Source organism: Alligator mississippiensis, chromosome 5, assembly GCF_030867095.1.
Source record: "Alligator mississippiensis isolate rAllMis1 chromosome 5, rAllMis1, whole genome shotgun sequence".
NCBI lineage: Eukaryota > Metazoa > Chordata > Crocodylia > Alligatoridae > Alligator > Alligator mississippiensis.
Genome location: NC_081828.1, coordinates 73,161,488 through 73,185,050, shown reverse-complemented (window position 1 = coordinate 73,185,050; position 23,563 = coordinate 73,161,488). Strand labels below are relative to the sequence as shown.

Genomic DNA, 23,563 nt, shown 5'->3' with positions numbered 1-23,563 from the left:
ATCTTGAAGTATTTTAAAAAAGACATTGTTTCAGTCTCTCACGCACACACATTATGTTCAGTAAAAAACCCAGTGCACCGGAAGCATATCAGACAACAAATGGAAAAAGTGATTTAGTTTATTCCACAAATTTTGAATTTATGGTTTCAAATTGAAAAAAAAGAAAAAAAAAAGAAACGGTATAACTTTCATATTATATCTGAATAACTAGAAACTGAATAACTGAAGATTTATACTAACTGAACAAAATACTTCTTGAGGCCAACTGGACTTCTTACATGGATAAATACTCTGTACTTTATCATTTGTTTCATGGAAGAGTAAAAAATCCTAAATATTTTGTTCTTTATGTTATTATATAGAATCAAATAAAAAATTCTCACAAACAAGATTTTTAGCTTGCATTTGTATGGCTGAAATAATAACACTCAGACATAACAGAAATAACACCTGCATTTCTTTATGTTCCTGATTACCTCATGCACTGACTATACTTTGAAAGGAAGGAAAGGCTAAACTAAACCAGACAAAATTGTCAACAAAGGCAACATATACACATAGATATTTTTTCTTGATCTAAGACCCCTATTTTGAAGTGTGGGGATCCTGATACACAAGACATGGGAGACTGCTGGAGCACAATAATTACCATGCTCCAACAGACTTGATTAGCTCTGACACGCTGTAATTACAATGCAACAGAGCAGCATCCAACACATCTACAAGCACCCATCATGATTCACCTCAATATTACAATCTATAAATCTGTTTATGAATCCTACAAACACAAGATCTCTTATCATGTTATTGGTTGATGTTAAATGTAGCTAGTGAAAAGCAAATCTTTATTGTTTTGATCTGCACTGACATGCAAATAAAATGACCTACAGCTGTAGGGGAAAAATTATTTTCTTACCTGAAGACCAATAGGGCCTGGAGGACCAGGGAAACCTCGAGAACCTTCATCACCTTTCTGCCCAAACATGCCTTGTTGACCTCGGGGACCTGGCTCTCCATCACCTCCCTATTAGACAATAATATATAACATCATAAGCAAAAAGCATAAACATGTCAGGCTAGGCCCTATCAGAAGAGGCTCTGCTGAAATTATTGGTCCTATGCTGTCATAAGACCAGTGTAAGAGATCAGAATCAGAACCACTGTGTCTACAAATGTACTTAAAGCAGCAATTAAACTTTAGTCAATATCATTTCGTCCAAATGAAATAAAGGTATATGGCCTAAACAAAAGAAGAAAGAACAGTGCTGCACATCTCAGCTTAATTTTCACTAGGTAATTATGTCTTTCATTTCTACTTAGACACTTGATCATTGAATGGCTCAAACAAAGGCTTGAAAAAGCCAGCAGTACTTTCTGGGCTGAAGAACATTTGTAATTACTCCCTCCTCCCATCCTGTGCTTCTCTGGGAGAGGGCTGGTTCCCAGCCCAGGCACCCTCTTGGCCACCAAAGGAAGTAGAAAGACCTGGCCAGCCTGCAAGCTCTACAAAACCAGCAGACCTCTTTGGGTGGGTGCTGCCTTGTGGAACCACTGAAGGGGAACCCTTAAGGGTGATCTCTAGCTTTGCCCTTCAGTGGTGACCTAAGGGGAGGTGTGGATAAGGGCCCCATCTGGACACATAGAGGGAAGTGAGGGGGGCAGCCCAACCCCTGAAGGGAGGGAAAGGGGTTTCACCCGTCCCCATGGGGAAGTATGGGGGGTAGCCCCCCATGAAGGGAAGGAAGGGGATTTCACCCATCCCTATGGGGAAGCGTGACCCAGCCAGGGGTGGGGTATGACTGGGGCGTGGCTTGGCCCCATGTAGGGGTATGCGGGGGCATAATCCAGCTCAGTAGGGGTAAGGAGGCCTGACCCGGTGCCAAAAAGGCCGCTTGAGGGAAAAGGGGATGTGGCCTGACCCTAAACCTGCCCCACAGGGGTAGAGGATGTGGCTTGGCTCCAACAGGGTGCAAGGGGCTTGGAGTTTGGAAATTTGGCAGGAGGGAGGGTGGCCATACTAATGTCCACTGCTTCCCTACCAGCAAATTTCCTGACCTATGGGGAGCCCTACAGGCTGGATTCCAAGCACCCCTGTTCTATCGGATCGTTATAAATAGCATGCCAAAAATTGCTCCAAGAATTAAATCCAATTCAGCAGATGCCCTATTTCAATTTTATGGTAGTTCCATTCCTTTGAATTTCTTACTCTGGCATAAAATTGCAGCAAAATAGTGAGTATAGTAATGCAGAATCAGTGACAAGTACATGAATGGCTTTTTACACCTTACACTGAGCACTGCACAAGTGTTGATTTGGTGTTAGTGCTAGCTCAAGTTTGGAGCAGTCACATTTCAAGCCAGCAGAGGTCTGTGGGACTGAAAGGTAAGAATCTCCCCCCTCCCATTCCAGGCTTCACCCCTGCTACCTGTGTTTCTCCCCCCTCCCCTGCCCCGCCACCTTTTGGGGCTCCCCCCTGCTTACTTATGGCTGCCCGTGCTGTCTGTTTCAGGGGAGCAGGCAGGGAAGTGTTAACCTGTCTGACCAGCCACCACAGGGTGCTCTTCTTCTCCCTGCTGAGTAGGCTGAGTTGTGGCAGCAGGGCAGGCAGGTTAATCCTTCCATGACTGCTCCCCTGGGACAGACAGCACAGGCAGCCACAATTAAGTGGGGAAGGCAGGGAGGCAGTGTGCATGGATCTGGGGTGCTGGGTAGGGCAGGAGAGGCAGTGGGCCAATCTAGGCCAGCAAGGGAGGGGGGATAAGTGAGATGTTTTCACTAAGGTATAGCCTAGAGTGGCTGCACCTTAGTGTAACACAAACTGGGTAACAAGGATTAGACATAATCCTGCCATGGAGTGGCATAACTTTGAGCTGCATAACGAGTGCTTAAGATTAATTTAAAGTATTAATGTGCAGACAACCCACATGTTAAGAGCTCCAGGAGGCACCCAACATTATCATATAACATGGCCTTGAGTCTAGGGACATGTTATCATTCCATGTTAACCATGTTGAATTCTCTTCACGTTAAGCAGCAAAAAAAATATTCCAGGGTTTTAGAGTTAATGAAAAGGTCTAATTTAACTATGCATACAATCAGCTACTTACAGCTATACCAGGGGCACCAACAGGACCTTGAAGACCTGGTGGCCCAGGAGGACCCTGCAAAAAAAAAAAAAAAAAAAAAAGAGTCATTTTCATGTCTGGAATGAGATAAACAGCAGCTACAAAGAGCAAGTATTTGCATCAGCAAGGTCTATTAAGCATTTTTACATTCCTCCAGGGAGAATGCAATATTACTCACAAATCTTTTACATTCAGTGCAGTCAAGCATTATTTGTTTAGCTCTCAAAGACTCAGAATTGCATGTCTATAATAAATTTAACTGACATTTATTGAAGGCACTTACATTTGTAATGTTTCAGGATATTTAAAAATGGATTTCCATGCAAACATGAATCAAAGATGAAAACTGGGTTTTCCGAAACTAAAAATAGCAGACCTTTTAATGAGATTTGCAGAGAGAAAAGTCAACCCTTAAGGTGTATTCTTCCTATCTGTCTATAAACGGAAGGCTTAGGATCTGAATCACAGTTTTCATAAAACTTTAAATGCTTCTTGTGATTGTAGAAAACTTGCTATTCTGACATAACGTAACTGAGAATATGCAAAGTGCCTGAGTACTCAGCTTCTCAGCACTGTGTACAAGATGCTTCTTTTGAGAAAACCTATTTCACAGTATTTTGCCATTGTAAAGGGCCCTCAGTGGAAGTAAATCACATTATTGCCAGAGTAATTTAAAGGGACTTAGTGTGACTAAGAAACTAGCTACATATGAAACACACATGCTATGCATACCTATGTATATCATCTATCTACCTTAGTGTATATGCTATTGTCCTGACTGTGGATTCCTTACTCATGTTGATAAGATTTACTGAGGCCAACTGGACTTCTTACATGGATAAATACTAAACAGTAATGCTAAGGGCCCTGCATGTGTAAACTTGGTCATTTATACAGGATATGTTTAGGAAGCAATAAGTGATAGGATTCTAGATGAGAGATAATAGGATATCTAATTTATATTGCAGAATGAAGAGACATTGATTAATTGATAAATCATGCTGTACAGGGATAAGATATTTAGTTAAGTGGAGACATGTAAAATGCTAATCTAAATTTTATTATACATTCACAAGACTTACTGCTTCTATTTTACTGGTATCTGGTCACATTAATAGAAAAACGGAATTGGTCAGACCAGTTGTTCTTGGTCTTTTTTAGGCTCAAAGAAAATACTAGCTCTTAGCTTTCATTCATTTTTTTGACTATAATGGAGCAATTCTTCTATTGCAAGGAACTCAGAAAGACTGCAACAGGTCCGAATGTTTTTGACACTATGGATTCCTATTTGAAATCTCTAGCTGTATCTTGTAAATCATGTGTTGGTGTTTGCACCCAATGCTAATATTACACAACACCTTTAAAAGAATTCATGGGTCCCTGGGGTGCCACAGCACACTAATTTAGAATTACTGGTTTATACAAAAAAAACATGTATACAGTAGAAAGGCAGAATGCTTCCAGGAGTTCACTGGCTCCAATGAATGAGACAAAAGCAGGTTCAGGTAGACTTTTAAAGCCCTACCAGACATTACTTTTGTCACATTGGAGCAGGACAAAACACATCGGGTCAAACATTCAGGCTTTTTGCCCCCATATAAAAAAAATAGCCAATCTCAATCTGGCCCCAAAATAGTGGATCAACAGCAATAAAAAGTGTTGTGAAAACAGTAATTTATTTGTTGTAGGAGGACTTTCTATTACAAATTTAAAACATACTAGTAGTGGTATTTCTATCTGCCAGTATCTGCCAGTACTCTACTCTCCCTTTCCTCCTTCAAGGTGAGCTGTCAAGGAGACTTAGTGATGTATTTCAAGCATACCAACAAGCTGTGACAAAAGAACCTTATAAGTGGTCTCCTGGGGGGAGGAGGGTGGGGGGGCGTGTTGCAGGGAGTCCCATCACCCTTGCTTCCAGACAGTATGGGTGATGGGCTCCGCAACCAGCAGGGACAAGACTGACTACTAGGTTCAGACCTTCAGACCAGTCCCTGCCACTACAAAAAGCATACAGAGAAGCATATGTAAGCATTGCAGGTGCTTACAGAAAGCCTTGTCAGTAGGGATGTATGATGCAGGGAGAACACACAGAGCCCCATCATCTTTGCTGTGTGGCTGATGGGGCTTGGTCAGTCCTGAGATCTGGTGATGGGACTCTGAGAAAGTACCAGCAGCAGTGGTTGAAGAGGGCATGGTCCTCTATCAGCCTCTGCCATTGACTCGCAGATGATTAGGCTCTCCTGGGGATTGGCAAGAGTGCAGAGAGGGTGCAGGGCAATGTGACTGTACTCATCCAAACCCTGAGAAGGACCCTGCACAGAACCCCCTGTGTCTCCTGCCTTGCCACTCACCTTGATTATCCTCCCACCATTGGTGACTGGGGTCATAGTGGCCTGGGTAGTTTGGGCAGCACTCCACCAGGCCTCTTCCACCACTGGGGCAGAGGAAAGGGACACACATACCCCCTACAGGGAATCAGGAGGAGCCCCTGCTTAACCCAGGAACTGGAAAATCAATGACTGAGGCTCTATGGACTCAGTGGAGCTTGCAGATCCCTTGGCTCCAGCTATGCCCAGAGAACAGCTGCTTCAGTTCCTAGAGAGCATGGTATCCTCCAGAAACAGGGTGCAGCTTGCTCTGGATGACTAGGGGGATTACCACCAGATCCTCAATACTGTGAGGGCTCATGAGGTAGAATGCCAGAAATTATTTGGCCCACAGCTTCTACAATGCTCTTTATGTCTACATGAGGAACATGGGATTTCTGCTGGGTTGAACAACTAGCGCTGACTCATGAGGCACCCACTGAGCCTTCCTCTACCCTCCCCCTACAAGCAATGAAGATCCCTGCCATTATTAGCCTCAACATCCATGGCTGCAGGATGAATCTCTGCACATGCCAGATACTCACTTACCAGCAGCAGAGTACTCTGTGCTATTTGTGCAGGAGGCCCATGAAACACCAGCTGCTGAAGCAAGCTGGCGCCTGGTGTGGGAAAACAGGATCTACTTCAGCTACTTCAGAGTCATGATGTGAGGCTGCAACCCTGTTCTTCCCAGGTCTTCAGCCAGAGATCCTGCAGATAGCTGAGGTGGTGCCAGCCTCCTTCTCCATCTCTGTGGTCCAATACAGGGGTTCATCCTGAACCTGGATTTGTGTCCCTATTCACAACTCAGAGAGGACATGATTCTATCCGTAGACAGCTAATTACCTTGACACTCTAAGTGCCTGGTCCTGTAAAGTGGTCTGGCCTAGTGCTTACACCACTGAGGGAAGCCAGGCGGGGTGAGCTAGGGCTCAGTCAGGATTTGTGAGCTGAATTACCAGATCCAGAGGTAAATCCAAGGGCAGAATCCAAAACACAGGCCAGAGGCAGGGTTCAGAAATTGGATGCTGAGTTAACAAATCCAAAAGACAGTGAATAAGTTGAGATCAATGAACAGTCATGATCAGAAAACAAGGAAACAGATCCAAAGAGAAATCCAAAAGCCAGAGTCCAGGAACAGAGCTAATTGGGGTCAGGAACCAGAAAAGCCATAGAGCACAGGAACTGGGAGGCTTACTAAAGCACATCTGAGTCAGAACTGTTGGCTGTCACAGCTGGGACTAAATGAATAGGTTGCACTCCCAGCAGCCAATCGGGAAGCCAGCAAGTTATTTAACTGAGACACAGCTTACTAGTTAAAGACTCAAGGTATGTGTGGCTGCCTAGGCAATTGGCCCAGGCTGGACTACTTGTTAGGGCCCCTGACAGGTCCTCACAAACGGGCTTCAATGTCACCCATGAAGAGGACTGACCAAGGAGCGAGTGGAGCCAGGGCACTGCAGACATCCTAAAGAAGTGGTCATCACTAATAGGTAGATGTGACCTTTGTAGAATCCTTCCAGGAGTCCTGGCTAGTCTGGTGTTAGCAGCAGTGGATCTTTCCCTTGGTGCAGAGATGATGGTATGTGGAAGACTACACCTGGGCGGAAGGGCACACCAGGCTTGGGAAGGCAGCCATAGAATAAATCTCAAAGGAGCTTTGCAAACTGTAGAGGCACCTTATCACTAATTCAGACAACTCGTCCCTCTGTAGAGAATGTCAGGAGAAATGGGAAGAGCTCCAAGCTCTGGAAGACTGCCATGGCTGTGGCATGTATTTCCAATTCCAGATCCAGCTCATCAGGAGATGGACCATGGCTCCTACTTCTTCTATGCCTTAGAGAAGAGAAGGGGTGCTAAGAAGTACATCAATTGCCTCCTATCAGAGGAATGTTCTCCTCTCATGGATCCCATTGAGCTGAAAGAAAAAGTGAGGACCTTATTTGTAAGACTCTTCTTGCTGGATCCAACTTTCTTGCAATAATATACATAAGGCTGATAAGATCCTGCCTCAACTTAGCACAAATGACTAAGACTGATTGAAGGATTCTCTCATTGGCTGAGCTATTGGAAGCTGTCTTCTTGAAGCCCACCAACTAGTCTCCAGGCATCTACAGGCTGACGGTTTTCTTTCATATAGCTAACTTGGAGCAACAATTATAAATCCACGTTAAGGTTAGTTAACCAGTCTAATGCTTAAGGAAAGGGAATGTATCTCTGCAATGTCACTGTCAAATTTGTATAGAGGGAAAAAAGTTGTTATGTGGTCCATAGTTTGATCAGGATGGCCACAGTCACATTTTGCAGAACTCCTAATACGCCATTTGTACATCAAGTGATCACAGCAGCTATGTCTGGTTTGGATCCAATTTAGAGCCTTCTATGTTTTCCATGGAAGGTCAAAAGCAGGAGATTTTATTGTTGGGTGAGAAATTAGATGTTTATTCTGAATGGTGATTTCATTCCACGCTTTCGTCCAAGCTGCTGCACTGTTGTTCCTACAAGGGATTGTACATGGATCCACAAAGCTTTCTGGGAGACCAAACAGTGAGATGGGAGGTTTTTTAAACCTCTATGAAAGGTCTCTTTGGAAGGTCTCATTTTTTATTTATGCAGGTGACCCCTTATTATATAGTTTCATCGTGGCAAATGTCTGCAGGAGCAAAATTGGCTAGCACCAGTAACCATTGAATTGGTGTAGATTTCAAGATTCCAGTGATAGCATACATTGCAGAATTTAACTGGACATCCACACATTTGGTATGAGTGCTAACAGCCCAGACTGGTGCACATTACTTGGCCATTAAGAAGACCAGTGCCGTAGCACAGGTGCAGAGTACTCCTGCAGTGGCACCTCAGCTTGTTTTGGTGAATTTTCACACTATGTTCATCTGATTCAATCTTCGCAGCTATTTTCTGAAGATGATTAGGAAAAGTTAAGGTGCAGTTGAGTGTCACACCTAGGTAGGGCGGATTTGGATCATGTTGTAATTTTTCTCTGCAAAAAGTGACATTGAGATGAATATGTGCTTTGTGGTTGTAGAGATGAAACACTTAGATGATGGCCTTAGTTGGATTTGGTCGCAGCCTCCACCTGCAGAAATATTTTCCATTATTGACAGGTGTATCAGTGTATACACTGATAGATACATCAGTGTATCTTCAATCTCTCTGAAGGTTCTTGCCTGTGTGGTTAGTGCCAGGTCATCAGCATATGCAAATTTCCTCAAAAATATAGCAGGCTGACAGTGTAGTTTATACTATGCATTTAGGGCCATCCTTGGCTTGGATCTTGCTGCAGTCTGGGTTAAGTCTGAAAAGGAAGGGGAGCAGATCCCTGTCATGCAGAATGGTCATGCTGACCCTGCTATTCAAAAAAGGTGACCCCTGTGACCTAAGTAAATGGTTAACCAGTCTTGTTCCTCTAAATGGACTGCAAGGTCATAGCCAAAGTTATGTTGTTGTGGCTGAAGTCTGTGCTTGTGAACATTAGCCACCATGACCAGACATACACCAGTCCAGGATGTGGCATCTTCAACAGTCTGACCTGATCTGGAAGCTTTTTGACCTTGCTCACTGATACTGTCATTCACCATCTTTTCCCTCAAGCAGAAGACAGCATTTGACAGGGTGGAACATGAGTACCTCACATGTACTCTGAAGGCATTTTCCTTTGGTCCCCTGTAGTTTCTCTAGATGCCGTATGCCTCCATAGACTGCATGGTCAAACTCAACTGGACCCTGTGCTGGACCCTTTGGATGGGGAGGGCATAAAGACTGCCTGTTGTCTGACCAGCTCTGTGCAATTGTTGTTGAGCCCTTCCTCTGGTCTCCTACACAAATGAAGCTTGCCATGAGAGCAGTCCTCTCTGCATATGCCGATAACCTCATCATCCAGGACCTGGATGACCTGGTACACGTGGAAGTTTTCCAATTCATCTACTTGATAGCCTCCACTCCCTGGGTCATCTGGGTCAAGATTTGGCCTAGTGGTGGGTGACTGATGGCAGGTGGGCTTACTCACACATGCACTCCAAGTCATCTAGTGGAGCATGGGCCTGCTGTTTTTTGTGGGGATTTACCTGTACCTCAGTCATCCCTTCCCACTGGAAAACTAAGACCAACATCAAGTCAGGATGTTTGACTGTCTGTGCACAGGGACATGGCTCATCCAGTGTTTCTCCCTCTGTGGAAGGGTGATGGTTATCAACTAGTTTATCATAACCATGATTTAGCACTTTTTCAACACTTTTCAAACATCCTGTCCAGTTTCCAGGGATGGGCACTGAGGTTCATCTGACTAGGACAGCACTGGATCTTTGCAGATATCCTGTGCCTTCATTTGTGTGATGGAAGGCATGGCCCGGTCTGCATCGTCAGCTTGGTGCACATCTTCCAGCTTCAGGCCCTGCAGAGGCTCTTTTACAGTGCCTATAATGAGGCAGCACAGCACTTAATGGGGCATGCCTTCTTCCTACTTCCAAGGGTTCAGGTAGGGCTGGCAGCTCTTCTACCTAAGATGACTTCATATAAGAGACCACAGTGAGCTTCCAGATTTCTACCAGGACCTCATTGTGACTTGGAGGTTGGTCTCCTCTTCTTGATTCACAGATGTGGTCACCCAGGATGCAGATCTCCCAGCTAAGCCCCTGCTGAAAAACCCACAGCTGGTGGGGCTGGTGATGGAGATGTCCTGCAGAATCACCTGTGGCAATATTACCTATATGTAGGACCTCCTGGATTTTGTCAGGTGACAGCGGGCAGATTATTCTGCATTGGTCTGGTGGATGGTGCTTCCCACACTGTTCCCTGCCACTTACTCCAGGAGGTCAAGGCTGTCCTATTACCCACATTCCTTCCCTATATACAATGGGTCCTGTGCAAGGGTATTCCCCATCTGCCCATATCCCCCAGGACTCCAGAGCTTGTCATGGGGCCCCTGTTTCACCAGATCTCCCCTCCCCCACAATCCCCACATGGGGGATAAAACCCCCCACAAAAAACAGCCTGCTACCAGACAGCCTAGTGCAGCCAGCTCTACATGCTTGCACTCCATACCATTCAGCATCCCAACCTCACATTCTTCCCAGATACCAAATAGTGGGCACTATCACTGTGGGTGAGGTTCCCCAGTAGACTAGCCTGTATTCTCCCTGAATCCAACAAGCTACTGGGGATCTAGGCTGGTGGCTCCCACACTGAGCCATCAGCACAGGTGTGTACCTGGCATGCTTTTTGAACATGTCTGACACCTGCCCCTTTTGCAATCAGAAAGAGACCCTGGTGCATGCCCACCTTGAGTGTGGCAACCTGCAACCCCTCTACCACCTATTCAGGAACTTCTTATTGAGGTTCTGAATGTACTTCTCTCTACACCTTTTATTTTATGCAATTCCACCAAGTCCCACAACCTTCTAGGTCAATCTCCTCCTGGCTGAAGCCAAGTCCTCTGTCTACCAGACCAAGAAGGAGGTTCTGACTAAAAGTAACCTGGAATACTGTGGATCTGTCTTTCTTTCACTCATCTGTGCATGCTTCTGGGCAATGTTTCATTGGGTGGCATCCACAAGCTGCTTAGATATATTAGAGGGGCAACTGGAACTAGCTAGATTTCTCTGATCAGTGTCATCCCTTGGAACCTAATACCAGTATGGCTATTTTCCTATGATTCCTATGCAGTTAGTGACCACTGAAGGGGGCTTTTATTTTCTTCGTGGGCTTAGGGCTATTGTGTCTGCATGAAAAGTAGACCCATCTCCACCAGTGGCATTAGTGGATGCTTTAGATGAAGAGCGTGTAAACAGGACACTGTATTTATTTCCATACCATGTGCCGAAATAAGACATACACCTTATTTGGGGAAGCTAAAACAAAAGAAAAATATTCTTTTCCTTTTAAACAATTATTCAGAATCAGTTTTCTTGTCTAAGATGTGTGCCCAAGTTTTTTATTGCTAATATTTAGGAAAAAGGTGGGCATAGTATGTGAATAAATAAAGCATCACTTGTTTGCGTGTAAAATAGTGTGCATGAGATGCATTTTTTTTTTGTCTTTTTACAATGGGTATAACATCAATATGTTGGGAAGGGGGAATGTTATACATCTGACAAGTACAGTGTTGGAATATCTGTAAAGTCCTCTCGCAAAAGACTTACATTACAGTTGGCTTTTATGCCTCGTACAACATTACTGTTGCACTGTAAAATTCCAAAATCAATGAAGTTGTCTTACCAGTAATACGACATTCAAATATGCAGAGGTGACGTGATAAAGTAGTTCATCACAGACAGGCTAAAATATTATAAAGTTTGTTCCAGCTATGAGCAGTACATTCCAGTTCAAGAGCTGAGTTTAAGCCGATGTCTGTCTTGGGCTGGGAATGATTTGCTTGATTTCACAAAGCTTTCATTCTGATATGAGACTTTGGAAAGGTCCATAATTAGAACATTTTCTACTCTTTCTATTCTTAAGAGGAAGGTTTATAACATGGCATTTTTTAGCTCTTATTGGGATTTTTTTGCATTTTAAAACATCTTACTTTCCATGGGGTCTTGAATTACAAATCACAGCTTTTTATGTGTTTAAATAACTATGATATTTTTCTGCCCAGTTTTTCTCTGTTTTAGTGATGAGTTTAAGATTTAGTCCATGCATACTAGGATGGCACTGGGGAAGGCAAAAATTTTCTGTCTCTTTAGTAACATTTAGATAGATATTATTATGTATTTTCCAAGAGCCTGGTAGGCTGCAGCTAATGGATGTAATCTGGATACATTAGAGTATGCAGCAAATGTATCCAAATGCATTAGACTCCACTGAAAATACCAGACTTTACTTCTGTACTCTAAGGATGAACTCACCTTGGTTCAGTGCCTCTGTATCTCTTAAGTCCTATTTAAGCCCTTGTTAATAATTTTTTACGTTTGCACTCCATTATTCACATCTTGAAAGATTCTCTCTTTCACTCTTGGGACACAAAAAGAGCAGGGATAGGTCATAACAGTTATCTGAGTATTTTTGTGGCAGGGTTGAATCCCTAGAAAGGAGTATAGCCTGTATATAGAAGTATACAGGAGTAGGCTCCTGTAACAATTTGCTCACAGTCCTGAAGTCTGTAGAACTTCTTGCACTGGAAATGGGGATGTATGTAAAGAATAGCTATACTTGGCAGACAGAGATCTCTTGACAGTCATCAATACAGACTTCTTGTTGAATATCATCCAAATATTTATAGTTGCAAACTATAAATCATTTCTTCCATCCTTGTTCTATGAGTTTAGTGGAAGTATGAAAGACTTTATCTAATTGCTTCTAAAAAAAAAGATGTAGAAAGAAAATGTGGGCCTTATGCTTTATTACTTAAGACTCCCTACTCCCAAAGGCCCCATCTTCCCCACCTAAGCTCTCGATAACTTCAGGGACCTGATGTCTTTTACCTTGCTATATCCAAAGACTTTCAGTACAAGCATTTGTCCTATCTCCTTCAGATGCTTTCAGTAAGGAGGCCAGTGAACACATTCTACTTATTACTTCCCTTATGCCTTCATCTTAGTTTGGGGGTGGGGGTGGAGATGGGTTTCAAATAAGTATGTCTTCTTAAGTCATCGGACCTGAATGGGCATTGTTGCAGGCAAAACCTAATTCAATGGTTAAGATAAATTGTATCTCTAGCATCCAACACCTTTAAATGAATACAATACAACCCAGCCAGACTAAACTAAGAATTTCAATGGGCAAAATACTTCACATACTCATGAAAGCCTCACCCCTTGCTATAACCATGAATACAATATAATTTTCCAGCAATTATTCTGCAGTTATGGTAAAAGCTCTGTTATCCGGCATCCATGGGGGATGGGGGGGGGGGTCCCGGTTAATCAAATATGCTGGTTATCTGAGAGTTATACTTATTTCCAGCCTGGTGGGTTGGAGGCATCTTTGCCTGTTCAGGCTGGATCCATCACTAACATACTAACCACATCAATTAACAACGAAGCAAAACTTGTGCCTAAAAATGAGTGGTTTTAATAAATGTTTTCACTTGTGAACTGAAAAATTACCAAATGGATTTTTTTTCAGGCTCATTCAAATATTTACCATTAGATTGAGAATAAGCATAACACCAAAAGTGGCTTTGTGCTCCAATTTTTTTAAAAGGCACGGAGACAATAGGGAGGGTTCAAAATGGGAAACAAAAATAAGAGAGAGCTTAGAAGCCAAGCCACATGAGGACAGGTTGAAAGAAATATGCATCTGCAGAATGCAGAAAAGGTGATTAAGAGGGGGCATGATTGCAAACTTCAAACATCTGAAGGACCATCAATACGATGAGGGGAAATACCTCTTTTCCACTGCTGCAGAGAGTAGGACATGTACTAATGGCTTGAAGTTGCAGCAAAGTAAACTTAGACTGGATATCAGGAAAACCTCTCTCATTGTTAGAACAATGAGACAGTGGAACTAATTGTCTAAGGCAGGGGGTGGCCACCTTTTTGGCACAATAGGCCGCTGCTTACAACCCAGCCCCTGCCATGGACTGTAGCGCCACTTCCTCCATCCATCAGCAGATACTGTAAGGTCAGTAGATAGAAAAAGGCAGGCGCTAGGACCTGGGGATACTGCCTCTACTGCAGCATAGAGAATACGCTAAACTGGGCAAGTGGTAGGACTCTAGGGGCACCACCTTTGCTGCTGGGATTGGAGCATGCCACCAATTTTCTTAGGTGCCGTAGGCTATATTTGGTCAGTGGGATGTAGGTTGCTGACCGCTGGCCTAAAGAAGTTGCCCAGGAACTCTACATTGCCCCTTCCCTCTTCCCACACACACATATGAAGGGATCATGAAAAGAGCTCTGCAGCCCAGAGCAGGTGACTATTGGAGAGGACCATGCTCAGCAGCAGGAGAATGAAGTAGAGCTCCATAGCTGGCTTAGTAATAAAAAAAGATTAAAGGAGCTTGGGAAAGTTTATGGAGGGGGTTTAATCACAGAAAGGGGAGTTCCAACTCTCCAGGTAGATGATATAATGTGTGGAATTGTGTTTGCTCTTTTCAGGTTGCAGGACAGTGAAAGCTGTTTGGTTTTTCTCATGCTTCTGGGTATTGCTGGTTCACATATGGGTCTGGGAAGCAATTTTTTCCATTGCCCTTTGCTACAGTGTCAGGGTTTTTTCTACTTTCTCAGAAGCATTTGCTGTTGGCTTCAGCCATAGATAGGGATTTTGACTGTGGTTTGGCAATGCTCATACTGGGAGGAAAACCTTGAGGTTCTTGATTAGAGGGTCATGCTCTTCCATTTAGGGTTAAACTGATCACCACATCTGGCATCAGGAAATAATTTTACCCCAAATTCAGACTAGCATGGTCTGTGTGTTTTTTTCTGCCTTCCTATGTAGCAGGGGTCATGGTCTACTTCCTTAGATCTCACAAGTGTGTTTTCAAGTTCTTTCAAGTGAATTAATAGCAAAAGGACAAGCTTATTTTAAAAAATAGCCATTTTCCTTTTTTTTGCTTTCTATATATGTTTCTATGAAATTATTATAAAAAGCACTAATTACTGTATGGATAGTATTCAAACAAGATGATGCTTCATGTGAAGATACAGCCAATCATGCATTTGGCAGCTGCTAGAAACAATCTATTTCTGTGGTACTAAATACACTATTAATCATAATAAACGCCTACCTTTCCTTATGACAAGGATTATAAATATGCTTCAAATGACTGAATAGGCTACACTTACCCTGAGTTTACCTAACTCTCCTACTCAAAGTATAATGGAATCAAGAATTTCTCTGAAATGACTTTCCCTTCATTAATTAAGGAACTTGTTCACACAAAACGGACCTAAAAATTTACTGAACTTGAATAGAAGTGAAAATACTGGGGTTTGTCTGTTTATTTTCTTCCACCACTAATCAGTAACTTTAAAATAATGGAACCTGCCAATGAGTATATAAAAATAATCCTAACTATACATACATACTCAGTGGTGGGCTCTGAATTAGTTGCTGTCACTCAAGAAAGAGAACTTGGGAGTCATTGTGGAGAGTCCTCTAAAGACATTGGCCCATTATGCACTGGTGATCAAAAAGGCAAATAAAATGTTAAGAATCATTAGGAAAAACAAGTGGAAACAAAAGAGAAAATATTATGCCATTATATATCCCAACGTCTTTAATACTGTGGGCAGTTCTGCTCACCCTGTCTCAAAAGGGATATAATAGAGATTGAAAAAGACAGAGAAAGGCAAAAGGGATGACCAAGGGCATGGGATGCTATACAAGGAGAAAATTAAATGGCTAGGTCTCTTCAGCTTAGGATGACTTGGGAGTGGGGATGTGATAGAGTTCTATAAAATTGTGAATGGTTTTGGGACAGTGCTATTTACTATGCCTCACCACCCAAGAACTAGAGGGATCAACAAAATTTCCAGGCAGTCGTTCTAAAATAAACAAAAGGAAATACTTTTTTTTTTTTTTACACGACACATAACACCATGCACAACTTATTATCACAGGATGCTATGGAAGCCAATAGTATAGCCCAGTTCAAGAAGGAATTAGATGAATTTATGGAAGATAGGTCCCTTTGTCTATTAAAAGCAGGTAGAAATGTAACCTATGGATTGTGACTGAGAGGATGAGACAGAAGATCGAGCATGTTAAGAAAGATCTATTTCTTATGTTCTTCCTCTAATGAAGTTGCTACTTGCCAGTGTTGGAGACTGGATACTAGACTAGATGAACCTTTGGTCTGATCCTCCACAGTAGCTGGCGTATATTTATCAGAATGATGGAAATTATTGAGATAATATGGGGAAAGTTATTCCTGAGATATTTGTGGGTGATTGAAAGAAGAAAATGCTTAAACTCCTGCATAAATCTGCAAAATATTACAATCTGAACCAGCTTTATCAAAATCAATAGGTGGGAGGGGAGGAATCTTTCTTTTGATTTCAGTGAGCCCGGAATGAACGCAAGACATCTGAAAGTTTATATAAAACAGCTCACTTTATGAGTGTCTACCTGAACTAAAACTCCAAAATCAATGAAGTTGTCTTACCAGTAAAACAATTTAAAGCTTGTTAAGGATATGCAATAAAGCTGTATTATGGAATACACTTCCATGCTGACTCCTAAAGTTTACTACTCAAGCATCCATTATATATTAATAGTAATGTATATTTGTACAAAAACATTTTGATATTTTTCTGCCTTCTAGTTTACCCATCTATAAATTATGATCTAAGTTAACAAAATATAAGAGAATACTTATTATATAAATAAACGTAGACATTTAAAAAAATTATATATAATATACTTCATAGATGTAATTAAGTAACATGGTGTTATTGAAATTTGTTTCTGTTTCAATTTGTGGAAGTACATGAGACACACCCCTGTGTGATGCATCAAAACTTTTTGTTAGATTGAGATGTAAAGCAATTAATTCAAATTCAGTAGAAAGAAGAAGTCAATACATGGGACAAAACAGTTAAGATACTCACGTTTTCTCCCTTGTCACCTTTACTGCCTTTCTGACCTGGTTCACCAATTTCTCCCTGTAATTGAAAGCCAGAAGCTAAGCTGATGCGTTAGAATAGCTTATCTCCTATTTAACTGCAGTCAATATCATAGCATCTTTAAATGCCACTTTTAATGTGAATATACTACAAGTTTTATACTTTAGTTACAACATTATTCCATCAGTCATGTTAGTAAGACGGATTAAGGTATTGATTTTTATAGTACAAACTGTACCATGGCCTGGCTTTGAAGTATACTGCAAGTGGCTTTAAATACAGGAAACTGTTTTTGTTTTGTTTTGTCCTGTTTTAAAGGCAACCTAATTATGAACTGATTATGACTGTACTCTAATATATAGCTAATCTAACTGCACATGACTGAGAAACAATTGCTTCTCATTGTTGTGCATACTTTTTGAAAACCTCAGCTTAAGTCATATTACCCAAGATGCCATGTCTGGAGATATTCTTATTTAGTACAATAATAAAAGACAGTTTGTGTGATTTAACGTAATTCGTTTCTCTGGCTTACATAACAACACAATCATGTATTACAAACAAAGTTCTGATTTTTGTATTAGTGACATTAGTTAAAAACTTGAAAGCTTGTTTAAAAGGAAAATATTAAACCAAGCCCAAGCTTGCAACTCAATACTGAGAGATGCTTATGTTGCCTTCAACTCTTTCTGAAGTCAAGAAAACCTTGCATAATTAGACTTTAGGGTTTACGCTGTAAACATTCAGTTCCAGCACCTTATCTCACCAGCAGCAGGACTAAATGACTACATATTATTAGAAAAGTTTTATCTTGCTTATTCACTGAGGATTTTTTTTTAAATAGCCAAATATCAATTTTAATATCAAATATCCTAGATTGTTTTGCTACATTTTCATCCTCTCTTTTCTGTCAGTATAAATCCTAGTCTATTATTTCTTAGACAGAAATCTTGGTTTCCTGTAATATCTATCTCTCATACATCGGGCTTTTTTAAAAGGTTGTGTAGCCATAGCAGTTAGCCTGTAGAAATCTACAGCAAGTTCATTTTTGTACACAAATCACTATGCAGACCCATAAAACCAAACTATATGGACTGACTTTGTCACCATCTTCTCCAGGAGAACCAGCAGGCCCTGCAGGACCTGGCAGACCTACAGGACCTTGTACTCCATCACGTCCAGCTGGACCTTGAGGACCCTTTTCACCCTGGTGTTGAAAAAAGAAATATTACCAGTCTGATCAAAGGAGAATAATTAATTATTTGATATTATGGGATTGAACTTCAACAAATAGTATATACATTGCCATATAACAACATGCAGAGATATTTACATATATGTTGTAAGGGCTATAAAATAATAAGAAAAGAATTTCAGTAAATCACAAAACAGAAAGATCAAATGAAAACTTGACAATGACATTTTATTGCCACTACGTGTCAATTTGTACCCTTTGTGATTGCACAAGAGTTAATACTAGAAGTTAACTTAGCCTTTGTGTCTAATTGTTTATGTTCCACATAACTCATTTAAATGAATTATAGTTAATTGTCTTTATACTGTGTGCTATTAACCATTTAAGTGCTGCCCCAACCAAGTGTTCATGTATAGGCAACATTTTGGCTTTCCTAGTTTCACAGCACAAGAACAGCACAGAGAACAACCCCTGGCTATTTTTCCTGGCACGGAAGAAATCCTTAGTAGGCTTGTAGCTGGCAGTCTGCCTTGTCCATCATTTTTAGTGCAAAGAATGGGCATGCTGGAAGAAAGAATGTCCAGCATCTAGTAGCGATTCCTAGCTGGCAGATGGTGCATGTTAGACCAGTTTCGAAACTGTTTTACTCTGCACCTGAGATCACTGCCGGTTGATTGCTGTAGCTGCTGCAGCCACTTCTGGGAGCAGCTGCAGCAATCAGCTGGTGCTTGCTGGGCTGGGGGGGGGGGGGGGGGGAGGGTGCACTGGCACTCCCACCTGCCCCTCCTGCCCATTGCCTAAGTGGCAAGTGCAACAGATGAGGGGGTGCACTGGTGCTCTCAGGGGGTGCACGTGCACTCTCATGCATCCCCTATGTGTCACCAATGCCCTTGGGTCCCCTGCCAGCAAGGGATACTCTGTCCTGGCTCCACACGCTGCACCTGAATAACTGCGGAGCTTATTGCTCTTGGGCACACCATTTGAACAGAGCACCTGGGAAAAATTAACTCTGGAGTTATTAACAGTTAATAAAATTAACAGTTTATTCAGTTGCTATAACTGCATGTGTAGATACACCCAGGTAGAAGTTAGATACAGCAGCAAATATGGTTCCTAAATTCCTCAGTGAACTGTCTTGCAATAAAACTTGTAAATAAATTACTGATGCTGAGATTCAGCATGAAATACAAGAGGTTTCTTTAGAAAAGGCAGGGATTTTTGTGGCTGTTATCTTCTATTGGACTAACTGCATATTTGCAATAGAGCGGGTACAGACAAACATATCACTTAGACCTGTTTAAATGTAGTTTAAAATGCAAGGATCCAGGTGTACAAGCTAGTTTACAATAGTTTAAACCTCCTGAACCTTTTCAAAAGTTTCCCAGGATGATTGTGTTATTTTGAATTTGTTCTCTGTGAACCAATTCAGTGTTATGTGCAGACCCCAAGATAGTAAAAAGTATCCTGTCAGTCCTCCAGGCATTGCACACTGCACTGCTTTTTACCCTCCCATTCCTTACTTCAGCCACCACATGGCAACTTACTTCTTTGGAAACCAACCAGAACTCTACTGCTCCTACCTCTATTGCCTGCCTTTGATTGCAGTGTCCCTGGCTCTGGGAGTAGCTCCCTACTGCTTTTAAAAAGCTGATCAATTTTCTTCTACTGGTGACAACTGACCAGAGATTGGTGCATCCCAAGCTTATTTGGGGTGGGAAGTGGCTAGATTTGTGTGGGAGGAAAGAAGAGGGCTACCTGGATTCTCTATGCCTAAGGGCTAAGGGCTCTTGGGGGACTACCCAAGGACTCTACTGCCACCACTGGAAGGAAAATGTAACAGCTCTCTAGAAGTCGCAGGGAGCTACTCCTAGCCCACAGGCACATAGAAACAGGGGTCTAGGCAACCAATCCTGCACCTAGCCACCCTAGTCCAAATAACTCTGGAATACACTGAACCCTAGGCAGATATAAACTGATGAGTGGCTTGAGGAAAAGAGTTCTTTAAAAGCCATGAAAATTTTGGAAGCTCTGAAGTACCCAGCCCCCTAGGAACCCAGAAGCAGGGTTCCAGGCAGCTCCTGCATCCTACGCACGCACCTAAGTATTCCCAGTCAGGGTATCAGCACACACATTTCAGTAAAGTACAGAAGTGGGCCTTTAATGTACTCAATGGCAGTGCAGAGCGGGAACAGAAATTTGCAATTTGGCTAAGTACTTACTGCCCCTGCCTTCTGGTGGTTTCACAGCACTACAATACCTAATTGAACTCTTAGCAGCATACATGCAGACACCTCTGACCTGGGGCCAGTTGTGAAATGGTTTCCAGTAAGTGACATTTTTGGAACAGTTTACATGATATGTCTATCCATACCCTTGGACAAGCTTTCAAATATAATTTATTCTTCTTGAGTTCTGAGATAAAAGCAGGCACCGTGAAATTTTTAAAACAGTTTACAGGGATGTGGAACTGAAAGACAAAATAGTTCCCAGGGGTAATAGGCATGCAAATCACAGATGAAAAGATAGCTTGATTAGTGGAAGATCAAGACCTTTCAAAAGCAAGGAGGATTGTTATCACCTGTAGAATGAAGACAGATTGTGAGAAAAGAGATTATTCAAAGTCAGGTGGATTATAATATGCCATGAAGTCAATATCAGTGTTCAGTCCTTGACCCTTAGTGTCTAGAAATTTTGTTCCTGAGCTTGCCTTTTAACGGTGTTTTGTAAATTTCCCTTGAGCACGAGGATAGTGAGGTCAGAAAGCAAGTAGTGGTTCATTCTCCTACATGTGTTGGTGTGTCTGTTTATAATCTTTTTCCTGTGATCATTCATGCTAGTACATAGTTTTAATCTACTTTCACCCACATAGTTTGCATGAAGGCATTTGATGCACTGGATGAAATATACCACATTTTGGGATAGACACGTGTAGGATTCATGGATTCTGATTGGATTCTTGTGGGCAACGTTGATTGTTGTAGCAGTGGAGATGCATCTATTGTTAATGCATCTCCAGTTCAAGCATCTACTGTTAAGGCCAAGCTGTATCCCACTGGATGTTGGTTGAACATCTGGGAGTTTGTTTCTGATGGTGAGCTGGGTAAGCCTAATGGGTTGTTTGAAAGCCAGGAGTGGTGGGGCTTGTCTTTCTTAAGTATAGGTTATAATTGATAAGGCTTGTCATCAGTTAAAGTGTGGGGTGGTAGGTGTGCAGATATGGGGCAGAGGTGCTCTTTTTGTATTGTAGCAAGTTTTTACCGGGTATGTAGGTGCCTCGAGTTCATGGCATATTATAACAACACTGAATGCAGATGATGGACACTTATACATGTGACAAACCTCTGCTCTGATGCATGCTAATTAGCACACATTACAGCAGACTTGATTAACTGAGTCTTCTGCATGTCTGCCAAAGTTAGCTCGAGCAGCTGAATCATGTGTATTCAGCATTCCCATGTTTCAAAATGGCGGTGGGGACACTTTAATTAAAGCTCATTGAACAAGCTTTAGTTAAAGGACCTCTGCAGCCATTTTGAAGTGTGGGATGCTGAATACACATGACTCTATGGCTGCTTGCGAGCCACTCTAATTAAAGCACCAACCCCCCCTCCACCCAGTAGCACTTGTATAGATGTCTGACATTTGTGTATGTAAACCATCTCATTATCTTCTCTTTCACATTTTCAAAATGTTCTTGAGGTGTTCAGGTGAAAGAAAAAAAATAATGCCAAAAGAGGGGGAAAAAAGAAAACTATTGAACAGGTATTAGTTCAGATCTTAAAATAAAAATAGCATGAGTTAAAAAAAATGAACAATCAAATTAATTTATAACAATGGGTAAGGAAGGAATTTTACTCTATGGTCAGATTGGTATGGACTATAGGGGTTCTGCCTTCCTCTGCAGTGGGGGGCATGGCCCTTTTCCTTGGATCTCTTAAACATATTTTTAAAAACCTTGCAGCAGCAGGACACTGGCCAACTCCCCCTGCTTTACTTCAGGCAGCTTAGGATACTATGTTTTGTGGTTGTGCAACAGGGTTGCATGTGTAGTTTTAGAAACAGATCAGACACAGATTTGCTTTGGATGGTTTGGATACGGACAATCTTGCCTCAGGCAGGAGATTGGACAAGTTGACCTCCAGAAGCCCATTCTAGCCCTACTTTTCCAGGTAGTAACCATTATTAAAATTTGGCAATAAAATGGTAAATAAATTTGCATTCCAAAACAATGCAGCTGGATATGAAGATTTAATCAAAACTAAAATTTGACGAAATGTTTCAAAGCAGATTTACCCACATTGTGTTTAATAATGTTATGTCTTGTTTAGTCTTATGTGTTGTGGCTTCATAAAATGTAGAAAAATGTCATTTGGTTTAATTAATTTTTCAGTTTTACAATATTGTAAATAAAAAGGGAGTGAGGCAAGTACATTGGACACATATTCAATAGGAATGTACTGAAGTGTGAAAAATAATATTCTTGAATAAGAAATAATCGCTTCTGTACTATAGCAATCCTATATGTGGTTGCCTTGCAGTTACTTACAGGAGCACCCTTTTCTCCTGCTGGACCTGGGGGACCCTGGGGACCTGGGCGACCTGGCAGACCAATTGGACCAGCAGTACCTGCTGTTCCACGTTCACCCGGTGAACCCTGGGAAAAAAGAAAATTGTAGTTAGATGAGAATTCTTATGTAACTCATTTAAATGTTATTGTGTTCTTCACATTCCAAGTTCAGACTTCAATGGGACTCTGTGCTGATGGATTCTTTTAAAGTTAAACTCCCACCAGTAATGGGATTTCATAGTTTCTGGTCAGACTGCTTCATAGTCCAAGTTTTTAGACCTTTTTGTTGTTGTTGTTTTTAACTGATTTGAGTGTGCAATAGTACCAAGCAGAGTTCACTGGGCATAACTCAATTCCATATGGGCCTAAAGGTTTGACTATAATTGGGCATGTCTACAAATGCATTCATACGCTTTTCCTAATAAGCATTAAATTTATTACCTCCAATGTGAGGGCAGCCTAATACACAGTACCGAAAGATCATGATTTTAAAGTAAGCCTTAGGTTAGGGACATATATTAAAAAAACCTGAGCCTGAATTGATTCAATCTTTTCAGGTTAATCTAACCTGGATAAGCTGAATCAGTCTGTAACTGTACAGACATCTCCTATGGATTGAAAAAATGCAGGCACATGTCTGCAGTGGCTCAGACCAGAAGCCAGGGGCCACTAGAACAGCCCTCCCTTCCCTTTCACAATGCTGAGCTGAGAGGGGCATGGCCAGGCCCTGGCGGGATACTCTGAATAGGGAGGGGTGTCTCCCCCCCCCCCTCCAGCCCTTGCTAGTC

At 41.9% G+C, this 23,563-nt stretch overlaps 1 protein-coding gene across 5 annotated transcripts in view; it reads right to left on the bottom strand.

The window, feature by feature from the left end:
- COL11A1 (collagen type XI alpha 1 chain) overlaps window positions 1-23,563 on the bottom strand; it is a 260,479-nt gene that overhangs the window by 63,564 nt on the left and 173,352 nt on the right. For all 5 annotated transcript variants that reach the window (XM_059728451.1, XM_059728453.1, XM_059728452.1 and 2 more), the window contains 5 exons: window positions 22,755-22,862; window positions 18,113-18,220; window positions 16,999-17,052; window positions 3,108-3,161; window positions 917-1,024 (listed from right to left, as the gene is read on the bottom strand). In XM_059728451.1, the coding sequence (XP_059584434.1) occupies window positions 917-1,024; window positions 3,108-3,161; window positions 16,999-17,052; window positions 18,113-18,220; window positions 22,755-22,862 (432 nt within the window). The remainder of the gene's footprint in view (window positions 1-916; window positions 1,025-3,107; window positions 3,162-16,998; window positions 17,053-18,112; window positions 18,221-22,754; window positions 22,863-23,563) is intronic.